Genomic DNA, 13,746 nt, shown 5'->3' on the forward strand with positions numbered 1-13,746 from the left:
TAGCAAACTTTCAGTGAAATGCTCAAGCACGTCTTGCATAAAGAACTTCTTTGCAGCAAATATTTGTTTACAATAAAACAATAAGACAAACACAGGTTTTTACCAATAACATTAATTGTGGTTCCGCTCCAGCTTTAGAGGGCCAGGGTTGTGCTATTGTTAAAGTTTATGGTCACACTAAATACAGCTGTTTCTTTTTGAAAGATTTGCCAATTTGCGATTTTAAAACTGCAGACATTCCCATATTTTCTGTATACAAGACTGGTTACATGTATATAACAAATTGTATATATCAGTTGTATAAATCAGTTCAATATTTTCAAAGTGACTCTCGCTCTATCTCATTGTGCAAATTTGTAAATATTCTGCCCCCTGTTGGACCCACAATGTAATCACTGCTGTCTGGGTTATGTTTGCAATGCAAGCAGGAGAATATTTTTTATAACAAAGACGAGAGCCAGAAATTCAGCACTGAGATACACAGACCACCAAGTACTGATACTAACCTCATATTTTTAAACCTTGTGGTTCTCTGTAATACCTTATCAATATATGCTGCTACAGGAGCAAAGCAGAGCACTTCTATACAGTGATGATGAAATCTGTAATATTAAATCAATGAATAAAATCAATTAAAAAAAAGCAAGAGGATAATGGCAACACAAAATTACATGATTTCTATAATGTAGAGAGTTATCATGACTTGCATGTAAATCTCCATCTGCAAAGTAAAAGTATGTAGATAGTAATAGCAAGAAGAAGAAGTGACCTATATTCATTCATTGGCTATACAAATGCCTTGAGTATGAAAACTACTTGCAGTGCACATGCACCAGATCCCACCTGGACACCACGAGTGACTCTTTCTTCCCTTTCTCTTCATCTTTATGACTCTGAACAGTGGTCACTGATGTGGTTTTTTGTCACAGCAGCAGATACTTGGCTGAACTATCTGTCTATAAAATGTTAATTGTCCCATTTGCTGAGGATTAGTGTTACAAATGCCTTGCAGCGGCCAAACACATCTATTGGCAGCTCCCTTGGCTCACTTTTAGTGCAGATATAAAGGGACTTGATTAAAAATGTTTATGTCCTCTGACAGATGGTGCATGTGTGTGTGTGTGTTTAAAGCGACTCAATTAGCCCAATCTGACCCACAGATCACACTTGATGAATGTTATTCCCCAATGGAATTGCACTCACTTTAAATAACTTTAACTTTATGGCAGATGCCATTTGTTTTTGAACCACCCTCTGCCATTTGAGCAGTGAAACATTATCTGCAATAATGCTTATTATGCTTATTGTAATGCTTCATCCTGATCATCATCAGTTCCAGCTCGTACACTGAGCCTTTGCAGCAACAGGAACTGGGTTATAGATGAACTGTGTCATCCAACCATATTATGGTGACTGCTGGGCCCCACTGAGTGATTGGTGTTGAGTGTAAATCGAACATATGGCTCACCATCAGTCTGACTGCATGCTATTGTAATAGAAACAAATCGTGAAATCAAACCCGTTATGAAGACATTTGACAATAAGGATTTATGAATAATTCACATACTAAATTAGATTGTTCACACTTATAGACCACAGAGGAATAACATGTTAGATAAAAAAAAGGGCAACAGTGATCTGTGGCTTGCCAAATATAGATCCCAAATGTACAGTACTGTACCATTAAGCCACAGGTCTAATATTGTTCGTATCGTCTTTTCCATCGGACACCATCTCCCATTTGGTAACTGTTCATGATAACATCCATGAGAACCTGATCTCCTTTTCTGAAGCCTCAAAATGTGCAATGTTGACGAAATGCAACACATCACATCACCTGCAACCAGGCGCAGATTGGACCATGCACACCAGCTGTCAATGTCCACTCGTATGTGCCATCATTTCATTCATGTGTTCATCTTTTAGCACTTTAGCACATCAAAGTTTTTCATTCTGACATTTTCAGCATGCTACCAGGAGACTTAACACGACAATCACAGGAGAGGAGCTCTTGATATGCCGTTAATATGCTGCAGTGGCTAACTCTATGATTTTATGAGTGCAGTGGACACCACAGCCTCTTGTTGCCGGTTAAAATAGCAGTAGTAAAGTCATTAGTAAGATTAAACAGTATTAATCTGTACAACGATCCTGATCAAATGTGCAATACTTTCTCAAATGAAAGAGCAGACGTCACAGAACGCTTCAGCACCATGTTTTTTATTTATTTATTTAGAGTGTGTTTCAGGTCTTGCAAGAGAAAACAGGGTTGGTCCATATAACTAGAGAAAAGAGGTGGAGTTTGGTACCAGCACCAGGTTTTACACAGTTCAAGAGACACAACTATTAAAACTAGCAGTGCAATTTATCATTATTTTCATTACAATAAACATTACATGTCACTATGAATACATTGTAAAAAGAAAGAAAGATGTAAATCTGTACAATAATGACAACACATCCCACCAGTCACGGTGGATTATCTGTGTATCCTTTGGTGTGGCGTCACTAAGCACCATTACTTTACAGACTGAGTGAAAGTGAGTTAGTGGGTGTGTTACCAGAGGGTTGTCAATACAAATCCCTGCATAACCTCTCAGCAAGATGCCTTTAAGCAAGGCACTTCAACCCCAGCTGCACCAGCCAACGGCCAACTGTGGTCATACTGGAAATTTCCCAAATGGACAGCATGGATGTGATGTTGCTTTGGGGAAAAAAAAAATCCCAACAGATGCTATGAGCTCACTTTACTTTAGTAGGATAAATTATAGATTTAAAAAAATCTTTACAGTACTTTGATATCTACTTCTAGTAAAGTCACAAGTATTCAAGTACCTGAGAGCATCGTCCCATTGTCACATTGTCAGACAGTTGCCAGCAAGAGAGCTCAAGGATTTGGCATTAAAACCATTAAGCACAATGGTTGTAAATTCTCAGCACTGGCGTTTTTCCTCTTCCCGACATGTAAATCAATGCATCTGCCAGTGCCACTGTGCATCAACAAGACTAGGAACTCTGTTGCTGGCTGTAAACATTTAAGGCTTTAGTGATTTTCTCCTCACAGTAACATCTGGACTGTGTCAACAGAGGATTGACAAGCAGCTAATACATTTTCCTATTATACCGTGATAAATGTGGCAAAACCAGATGGGCCTGGCAATCACTTTCAAATCAGATGTACATTCAAATATTTAGTGCTGATAAAAGGGGGGGGGGTGTAAATGTTCAGTTACAGTCCCTGTATTCATCATATATTAGCTAAAATATAAATAAAAATTGGACTATAATACACAAGTGATGGGGATTAGGTAGCTTGATCACATCCAAGAGGGCAAATTAAATGTGGAATAATAATAAAAAGAAAAATACAGCAGTGGCTGACTCCCACCACAGGAGGGCACTGTTATATTGGCAATACTGCTTCACTTACACTGAAATCAAGTGCCCAGCAACAGAACTTCCAGCAAACGTATTAAACAGTTAACGTAACAACCAGTGGTAAGAGTTTCTTTTCTAAATGAGACACTCGACAGTTGGTTAGAATTTACAGTCAACAACAAAATGTGGGACTCGTCAAACTGTCTTATTCTAAAATATACTTCAGAATAAATCCCTTAATTCATTTACAATAAAGCACCAATGGATTAAACTGTTCTTTTACGCCTTTTGGGACAAACACCTGGGTGTCAAACCTGGGACATCAGCACTGATTCCACCTCGTCACGTATTTAGCTGGTCGGTGGTGGGTGGCCAACATCCAGTCTTCTCTGAGCAGTGCCTCTTTTTCGTCCAGATGTTGGCACACCACTGACTGCACTTCCCAGAGTTCCCGGAGTCTGGAAGAAAGATTTGGACGCAGATGCTGTGGTATCCTTTGGCGTTTGTGGAGTCTGTGGAGGAGGAAAATGACGTGAGTTTGGAGAATCATGTCCTGACATTGTTCGTCACAGTAATGAAATGCTTGCTGGTCCCTCTGGAGTTGCATTTAATTCCATGAAGGTATGACATGCAATATGGGGATAAGTTGGACACTCTAAATTGACCATGAGTATGAAAGTGGGTGGTTGTTTGTCTCCATGTGGCCCTGTGATGTGAGTATAGAGTTGCACAAAACTCTGAAAACATAAATGTACTAATTTAATCTTTCCAATTTCTCTCTTTGATGCAACACCCCCATACAAGCTACAAACTTTCAGCAACTTATTTCATGATTATCAGACAAAACCTCTAAAGTAGCACCTGTTTTGGTACTGACATAGAAGTTTTGGTAATCATGTATGAAGTCGTGTCTGAGGAAGACTTATTATTAGAATAATTATTAACTATTTTTAAAGCAGCCCAAAGATTGTAAGGAGAGGAGAGCAGGTAAGTGTTTGTGGTGCCTTCAAGAGCGCCCAGATGACACCGTTAAAAAAAAGCTCTTGAGCAAACGTTATGTATTTATATTATGTGTATATTTTTTTGTCAAATAGACTATTTTGAGGGGAAAATCTCAAGTAACACAAAAAAATAATAAAGCAAAACTGGTGTGTTCAATTGGACGAAAACAACCAAACTATACAATTTAACCATTTTTTGTTAAAACCTATTAAATATCATCATTCATACCATTCAGGTATCGGTATCAAGTTTCAATACCATATTGAAAGTCAGCTTTTAATCAACAGACACTTACCAGTTGTTCTGGTGTGCTGGTGCGAACAGTCTGCCTTGGTACTTGGGGTGAATGTGGAGTGGCAGCAGTCGACTCGTACTGTCTGCTCTGTTCTGGGGTGGAAGGTGATGGAACCGGCGACCAGCTGACGTCCGGCGCTGCCGCTGTCGTCAGACTATAGGCTGTAAAGTGGGCGGGTGACATCACAGTGGGCAAACTGAAGCTGAGTTTAGTGTGGGCGTCTGAGCCTTGCTGTTGTAGACCATTGGTGACCAGGGGGTACTGAGAAAGGGCAGAAGAGGGCACCAGGACGTACGGCAGCGCCAGGGTGGGAACGCCACTGGAAGGAAGTGCTAGACTGGCTGGTGGTTGACCAGCAGAGAGGAAGAAGTTGAGGCTGTTCAGACCTGAAGAAAACAGGAAAAAAAAATGTGATTAACCTGACTGGTGGTCAAAGTCACCTGACCTACTCTAAGACAGTGACATGGAAATCAAGTGCACCCTCGGCACACAGGTGTCTTAATTAACTGGCTCCTGTGAAGCGAGTCTTTTGTTTAAATCCGAAAACATCCGAGTCAGCGTTTACTTCCAGCCTTACTCGTGGATACAAGATGCCATTGCCGATGTTGAGACATTAATTAGATTGATGAGTATGGATCATGTCACGGTGGATTTTTGCCAAGCACCCAGAGAAGATCCAAGCGGAAGCCACGTCTTTCATTAATTCTTATTCGGTGAGTCTGCATAATAATGTATATTTAGAATGTTGCCGTGTTTTTGTCTTTCTTCCTAAAGCAAAGCATAGTATGTTTGTAAACCATAGAACGCACTCTTTAACATGAAAAAACAGAAAACTGAAAAATCACACCATTTAGGTTACTCTTAGGGCTTTGAGGAAAAAACATGTTTATCATTATTTTTTTTTAATTGCAACTCAGACTTTTTCAGTTTTAGTTAAATGACTAAAATAAAACTCTAACAGTATCGACTCCCTTGATGATAATAATGGATGCCAATTGCTGATTTGGGACGTTCTGTACAATTTGACATGTAGTGTTTTCAGGAAGCTGTACATACCTGCATTGTTAGGTACATAGAGGTAGTGTGACGGCTGGGTGGGCTCGCTGCTCTTATTGCCACCAAGTCTTTGCTCGATCACTCTGGGAAGATCTGTGGGGTGACTGATAGAAATCCTGGTGGCATCAGTCTGTGAACTTTCCTCTGCTTCCCTCGGAGGTCCAACTCTCGCCTGGAAGGTGAAAAACGAAGACTGGGAATAAATTAAACAGCCAAACAAACAAAAAGTCACAAATGAAAAATGGACTCAGTCCCAAAATGGTCAATATTCAGATAGTCGGCATTGCGTGTTAGAGGTGGGCCTATTAATCAGTTGGGCTCATTAATAAACGTATACTTTAGCAGATGTGACACAAAAGTAATTTGAATTTTTGAAGAAATTAAGAAACTGTTAAATGTGTCAACAGAACTCACCCTGTCAGATTCCTCTAAACCTGGCATTCCCTTCTTTTTCACCACCTCCTCCTCCCTCTCCTCCCTTTTCCTCTTTCTTCCCTCCTCCGACTCCAACCTAGGTGACCTCTGACCTTCAGGCAGTTGGTCAGACTGGCCTAGCGACCCGTAAAGCATGACCACAGAGGGCTGAGACAGGCTGGGCAGGTACGCCAAGCAGTGCGGCGAGGAGGCAGAGGTGAGGAGGTACTCTGGGTGGAGGGAAGGTGCCAGTGGGGTGGTGTGGGTGGAGGACGGAGGTAGCTGGCCATTGCTGCGGCTGTGGGTGTGTGTCTGTTGTGCTGCACTGGGTTGATTACTGAAAAAAACAACAAGGAATTAGCCATATCTTTAATTGTTTTTAGTCTAAAACATTGGACTTGGATTAGAAATTACAAGCTTCATGATCCCAGTAAAGGATGTTATATCATTATAGCCATTTTTGGCAACCCTGTTCCTCAAGCTCTAACTTATTACTTCTCCGTTGACATTTTGACCAAATAGGGTCTGTGCTAGAAAGAAAGAGTTCAGATTATGTGTAAACACTTTATCTGAATTTGAGGATTAGGAAAAACAGCCAGAACCCCATGGATTAAAAACACAAACCGTATCAGTATAGAAAAGTGAGGATGCAGTGCATTGTGGAAAGCAATTATTTAATATTTGTGTTTTGTGATATTCATGTCCAATTAGTTTCAGTTTGTGTTTACCGTTTAAAATGAATAGATGTTTTCCTTTACTGCTGTGCTCATCTTTCAATCTTGCTGGCTCTGTGTCTGTGATGTTTTTAACAATATACATGAGAACAATTCTGACTAGGGACTCTAGTATAGTTATGACTCTGTAACCAGTTGCACTAAAAGCCCGCTCTGATCTCTTGTGCTGATGTGCAGATTTCAAACTGTCCTCCTCCTGTGGGTTACCGCTGCCCCTGGTGGATTTTTATCCAGCTTCATGTGAAAAACAATATCCCCTTTCAACACACACTTGCGTGTCCTGTTATTACCTCCCCTAAAAAAATCACTTAACCGAACACAGCCTTGAGGCGACTGTGGTTTGGATCCAAAAAGACCAACCATAGAAATAACATGTGTCCGAGGTGGCCAACGTATACAGACAACTTCACAGCAGTCAGTTCCTGTCACAGGGAGCCAAAGGCTAAGCCCATGAGCCAATGCAAACAAGTGTATAATACTAAAAGAGTTCTGAGATTTAAAACACCCCCCACAGATTCATCACCTCACGTGAAAATGAAAAGTGAGTTTATCCATTTGTGTGTACTTGTGTTGCCTCGCGCTGAACGTAAGATGAAACCATTTCCCCTTTGTTCCACACAGCTAGTGAATTCCCCTTAATGATAATGATAGTCTTTCTTGACAAATTTTAGTAATACTGTGTGTAGTAAATTTTCTGGCAGCACATTTGAGATCCAAGAGAAGGTCATGGTTTTGTGTGTGTGTGTGTTCTTGTATGGGTATGCTTGTGAGGACTACAAACTCAAACTATAGGGAGAGAGGACATGCATTATGTCAATGGGTGTCCTGACTACAAATGCTGCACGAGTGTGCGTGTGTGTGTGAACTCACTCAGAGCTGTTTCCGAACTGCAGTCGACACACCGCGTTGTTGCTTGTAGTCTTTCGGGAATAATCGACCGGCTGATTTGGAAAACCTGTGGTGGGAAGAAAAGATTGTGACTTATTTTTACAGGACTATACAAGTGCTCAATTGTAACACCCCCATTCCCACTGGTCAGGAAACCCATTTAATCCTGGACCAGTGGGTATTTTATTGGGATTCACTCCCGGGTCAAAGGATTAGACAATACATGCAAGTTTTTATAGGCTTCGGCTATTGGCCACAGTGTGAACTCAAGACCCAGTTGAACATGAATGTTTTTAGTGAACCTTTTACGACTTCGGACAGCACTCAATGTTTTTATCATCTTATTAGTGACATAAAATCATCATCAATGGGAATGGTGTCAAATGCCTTTTTAGTGAGTACACCCTGGTTCATAAATCCTAGCTATACCCACTAATTTAAGTATGAATGCAGTTTAAGAAACTTCTGTTTTAAGTGACCACACACGTGATAACTCTCTCTTACCAGTTCGCTCTGGCCTTGGGCTGCTGGGGGCAGAGTAGACCTGCCGTTGGACAGCCACAGACGTTGGCGTGATGTTGAAGGAGGCGTGCCGTGCCATTTTGGCTTTTCTGAGGTTCTGGCCTGTCATTGGCTGCTCAGCATTAGGAGGAGCAACAGCTGCTACATTCAAAGTATTTCCTATAAATTGAAGTCATGCATGGGAAAAAATTACAAATGCAGTCGTGTACCTGAAACAGAAATTGCCAAAGAATATAATATATCATCAAGGTTTATTTCTTACTGGCATTTCCAGAGTTGTTGAATTCTACAGGGCCGAGCCACTTGAAGGCTGGCTTCCTGCCTCTTTCCTCACGGACGTGCACCTTCTTTATAAGGCCCAGGCTGGTCAGGACGTTGGCAATGTCGTAAAGTCGCCGCACCTTAGCTAAAGATACAGGGATGTTTAATATAAATACAGTACAACAGAGGAAACAGGATTTCCATTACAGATATATATATAAAAAAAACTATTTGTGGGGAATGACTCATTCTGACATTTTGAATAATGATATGGAACATATCTCCTTGTTTATGTCCGATTTTTAGATAACTCTCATTACCAAGACACAACTGAGCTCATTTGTGATTGCGTTCTTACTTTTGTACTTGCTGTGACTTGATGAGTCCTGACTCTCCTCGATGAGTATCTTTGCTGCAGCGTCCAGAGTAACAGTCAAAGATTTGGACACCAGGAACAGCATGACAAACTTCTGACTCATGATGCGCAGAGATTTGTCTTTCCTGTTGCCGCCAGCTGCAAATAACATGGGTACAAACAGTGCCAGACGAGTAAATTAGTTTCCTGCCAAAGACATCTGTGCATGGGGTCACAAATAGTCAAAAATAACTTGTAATAAACCACATTCTACCGATACCTGTTAAGAAAATATCAAGATATGTATAGATGCATCAACTTTAATGTGTAACATTAGTTGATATTCCTTTTTCACGAATATAAAAATTTTAATATTATTATATAAAGATTAAACATCTTTGTGACTGTTCAAGTGTTTGTGTGTGTGAATAAGTCATAAAATAGGGGTTTTATTGATTGTAGTTTGTTTTTTTTACACACAAAGATTAGATTAAAGATGTTTAAAAGGTGCTTCTTGGGAAAGGCTGACAGCTATGAGCCTATGTTGCGTGTCATTAACCATCAGAATCAAGATTCATCTCTGACTATCACTACAGACTAGAACTGAACATTGACTGTATGAGTGTCCTCACAACAATAACACATGAATGAGTGTGTGAGGTGTTTCTACAGAAACAGAAAGTCTTGCATTTATGAATGCAGGTTTATGACTGAATGATCATTTAGCTGCAGGGTTAACTTGCTGAAATGAAACCTACACTTGAACTTATCATACACCTTTATCTTTTTCATCAATGCCACTAAAGCAGTCGTTGGTGAATAATGGGAAGGACGTTGAGTTGTGTGTTGTTTAAATTCTTAACTCTTGAATGTTATATATCCATTTATTACCGTTGCCAGCATCCCCTTCCCCTACATCATCCTCACGCCCAGGCCCAGCTCCCCGCGCCTTGGCAGTCAGCTCCATCTGGAGGTGGTAGCCCTGCTGCCGGCCTCTACGCTGCAGATCCTCCAGCGTGGCATCCAGCTGCTGACGTCCATACCAGGTGTAGCTGTTTTTGGCTATACGGCCGACAATTGTCAGAGACTCGAGTACATTGACAATGTCGTAGATCCGCCTCCGTTCCACTCCTGATAATGAGGGCAGGGACAGAAAATTACACTTCACATATTCCTGTCCAACAGCGTAGATATGAATTGTGTCTGATAATCGTCAATCTTCTTACCGAGGCTGGTTGCCACCTCGTCCAGTGAGATCCAGATGGGGCTGTGCGGTTCGGGGTACTCGGGGTAGAGGGCCAGGAACTTTTTGCACAGTAGACCCAGACTCTTTTGCTTCCTGCTTGGCTTTTTCTCTGCCTCATCCTCTTCATCCACGGCTTCAAACTGGACAGATCGTTATAAACACATTTCCATTTCATTAGCCATTTTATCTCCCTCTACACATCACATTATTTATCAGGTCAGACCCTTACATTCTTTCTCTGCAATATCTTCAAGGACACAGTTTTCAAATAATAATTCAGTCCTGAAAATGATATTCAGCCTAAAAGAAAATACATGTGTACCACAAAGGCTCAGGGTGATTCAGGCTCCACTGACTGCTTAATTTTGAATCATTTCCATGAATGTGGGTTCTAATGATAGATTTCTCTTGCTGTTGATTTTACTTACATGAGAAGAGTCGTCCACCTCTGTATCCCCCATCACTGTATCTGGACTCGCTGGCTTGTCCTTCTCGTTCTCTATGGGTCTGAACAGCACCTTTTTCATCTCACGGTCTCTAATGTCTGGACTCGCTGCACTGATCAGCATCTTCAGATTGGCCGTGGGTGTCCACGGCTCGGCCAGCACTGTGTGTTTGATAGGCGTGATGTGGGCCAGGTCGGTGTTGGCACCTTTTCTATTCATCAGCAAAGACGGGGCAGTGGACTCTGCAGATTTCAGCGGTGTGGATCTTCTCCGCTCTACGCAGATGTTTTCCTGTGTGGTTGAACGACAGAGATGCTAAGTGTAAAATTTGAGGGCTCAAAACCAGTTTCTGGACTTGACATGGCATTGATATGGTAGGACAATAGGCTGATCACGATAAAAAACATTTGCATCAGTTGATATCAAATCGCTAAATATCAGAACTGTTAATTGCCTCTGCTGAGGAGGTTATGTTTTGCATGAATTTGTGTCTGTGAGTAGCATAACTCAAACAAGTAAGGAATAGATTTTTATTAAAGTGCACTCACACTGTGGGGAATCTTCCTCGGGGGTTTGTGCTCTTGAATGCGTTCTCTACTTTAAGATCAGTGATGTGCTGTATCTCAAGTAATGTTTGTGCACTGCATAAATAGATTTAGTTCATTCAAACACATGTTCAACATTTACATCTCGTCACATGTTTGAAAGGGAGTCGGGAAAAAGTATGAATATGGATATATTATATGTACGTACCCCCATTCCTATTACACACAACTCAATTGATAGACCACTATAAACATTTCATCTACATATGTATATATTGCTCTTTTGTAATATTATTACTTTAGAGATTTTAATAGTGACATAAACCTATTAAGTTATTAAATTAGTAAATAAATGTCTAGCCCTACATGTTGACATACCTGCTGCAGTATGACCACAGATCTCCATCATAATGTTTACCAAGACACATAAGGCTGCTTTTTTACAAATCCACAAACTTTTTGTATCACTTTATCATGGAAATGCTGCAGTTGAAAGCCAACACCCCATTCCTCCTCCCCTCTCTTCCAGCCCTTCTAACTTTTTTTCTTTCATGAGATGCCATCACACTTCTACACTGAACTAGCCCCTCACTCCCATTCCTTCTGCAGATCTCCTTCACATGCATTCAGTTAGAGTTGCAAAGCTCAGACCAGGCAGCATAAACCACCGTACCTTTTGTTCGGTGTGCCCACCATCCTCCTCTGCCTCTTCTGCCCCAACCGTAAAACTTTTCCTTGGATTTGTAAGGTCTTTCAAGGCGAGACATTCAACCTCCATGGGTGAAAACTGCAAGAGTGAAAAGGTAAATAAAAGACAAACTGAAAGTTAGAAGATGATGGCAACACTTTTTTTAGAGAGAGAGAGACGCTTCAGTGTAGTGGAGGAAGTTTCAGCTTGTGGCGAAAACTCAGACCAGAGGCCAGACTCGATTTGGCGCAAAGAAAGTCAGCTAACTAGCTCTTAGCAAGCTAATAACTGCAACTTGGCGAGCAACCAGTTTCCATGTTAACAGTTTAGTTTAATGTTAACACCATTAACCCGTCCATTAATAAAGTATAACAGTGTTACACTAATACAGAAATCAATGACACAGTATGCGTTGTAATAATTATAATAATTAATAATAAATAAGTAGCGTCAGCGTTGCTATAGGACTACACTTACAGAGACTGTTCCCACCGAACACGTTGGCTGTGGCTCAGTCATGACAAACTACATATATACATTACAATAGATGACTCGTTTATAGCTAATGCTCGTATTTAAATGAGCTACTTAGCTAACATGGCCAGCTCAGCTGACCAGACACATCACAGCTAAATGTTAAAGCTAGCAGGAAACCGCTGGAGGGAAAACATCAGTCCTCACCGTCCTCTGCTGCTGGATGAATGAAATATTACAGCGTGGCTCTGTCCAGTGGAACACACTCGTCAACAGCTAGTCCAGACCAACATAGCAAATAATGTTCCTTTTTTTTATGAATCAAGCGGGCAGCCCTTCGCGCCTCCAGTCATTCAGCACTAATGTCCGGTGAGAGACGGACCCTGTTCTGTCCCGAGGAAAGCTCAGTATCCCCCGCTCAAGCTTGTTTTCTGGCGCTCTCTGGCATCTGGCTGACTCCAGCCAATCAGCGCCTAAGCAATCGGCGCCGTCATACTCTAGCTCTAGCCAATCAGTGTAGCTGGACTCGGGTACGCGCCTCAACTTCTAGCGATGGGTGTGAATAACGGTCACGCCTCCTGAGTCATGTTGGCGGGGCAACCGGCGCGCTCGTTCAACACTCAGAAAATGTAATACAGAGGTCTTACTCTGCTGTTGTTTTCAGGTACAAAGACAGAAACGATAAAGGGCTCAACAGTTAGTTGTTTTTTTCAGGTTTCTCTAAAACACTACTGGGCACAGATAAAACAGTTGAAGTGAGAATTAACTATGTATTGTACTATAAGCTCAGAGGAACGGTCTCTTGTTCAGAAATATTGGATGTATATTTTGTTTTACTTAATGTACCCAAGCATTGTGCAGTACAACATGAACAAGTATATGAATACTCAGTGTGTGTGATTTCATGGCTCATAAGCAAACAGCAAAGTGAAACTAAGCTATATCAGAGCAATAGCCTAATAACACGTTACCTTTGAGTAAACTGTGATAGTTTATTACATCAGTCATGTTAAAGGTGCTGTGCGTAACATTTAACAGGGTTTATTGGCAGTGTTTGTATAAAATATCTAAGTATGTTTGTATAATTGTGTAATTGCTTTGAAATAAAGCATATTTGTTTTTTGTATTTTAAGTGAAAAACATAAGTGCCAGTCCTCCATATGAGGTGTGTATGTGTTGTCAGTATTACAAAATAATTAAACACAAAATGATGAGTTTTCAGTAAATAAAATATACCAGTGATTTATTGAAGTATTGAGTCCATATTAAATGTATAAAAACCTGGACTTAGGTACACATCTTGTCAACTTTTTCCAACCATGATTCAAACTCCAAGCACACAGTCCGTATTTTGAACGGACAATAGATATTGTTTTTGTTTAACAATCAAAATAAAAACTGTAGACACTAACCAACACGACGAAATAGCATAAGCCTTTTTA

The 13,746-nt window shown here is 40.8% G+C and overlaps 1 protein-coding gene across 1 annotated transcript; it reads right to left on the reverse strand.

The window, feature by feature from the left end:
- Positions 1 to 2,204: 2,204 nt before the first annotated feature.
- Positions 2,205 to 12,733, reverse strand: e2f7 (E2F transcription factor 7). Its single transcript, XM_058626316.1, has 13 exons — positions 12,512 to 12,733; positions 11,816 to 11,929; positions 10,580 to 10,888; positions 10,132 to 10,291; positions 9,797 to 10,036; positions 8,909 to 9,064; positions 8,552 to 8,695; positions 8,272 to 8,448; positions 7,750 to 7,834; positions 6,146 to 6,482; positions 5,732 to 5,903; positions 4,676 to 5,061; positions 2,205 to 3,890 (listed from the first exon to the last, which is right to left on the reverse strand). Exons 2-13 carry the CDS (start codon positions 11,918 to 11,920, stop codon positions 3,729 to 3,731), a joined length of 2,433 nt encoding a protein of 810 aa, XP_058482299.1. The 5' UTR covers positions 11,921 to 11,929; positions 12,512 to 12,733; the 3' UTR covers positions 2,205 to 3,728.
- Positions 12,734 to 13,746: the final 1,013 nt, after the last annotated feature.

This window comes from Solea solea, chromosome 3 (assembly GCF_958295425.1).
Source record: "Solea solea chromosome 3, fSolSol10.1, whole genome shotgun sequence".
Taxonomy (NCBI): domain Eukaryota; kingdom Metazoa; phylum Chordata; class Actinopteri; order Pleuronectiformes; family Soleidae; genus Solea; species Solea solea.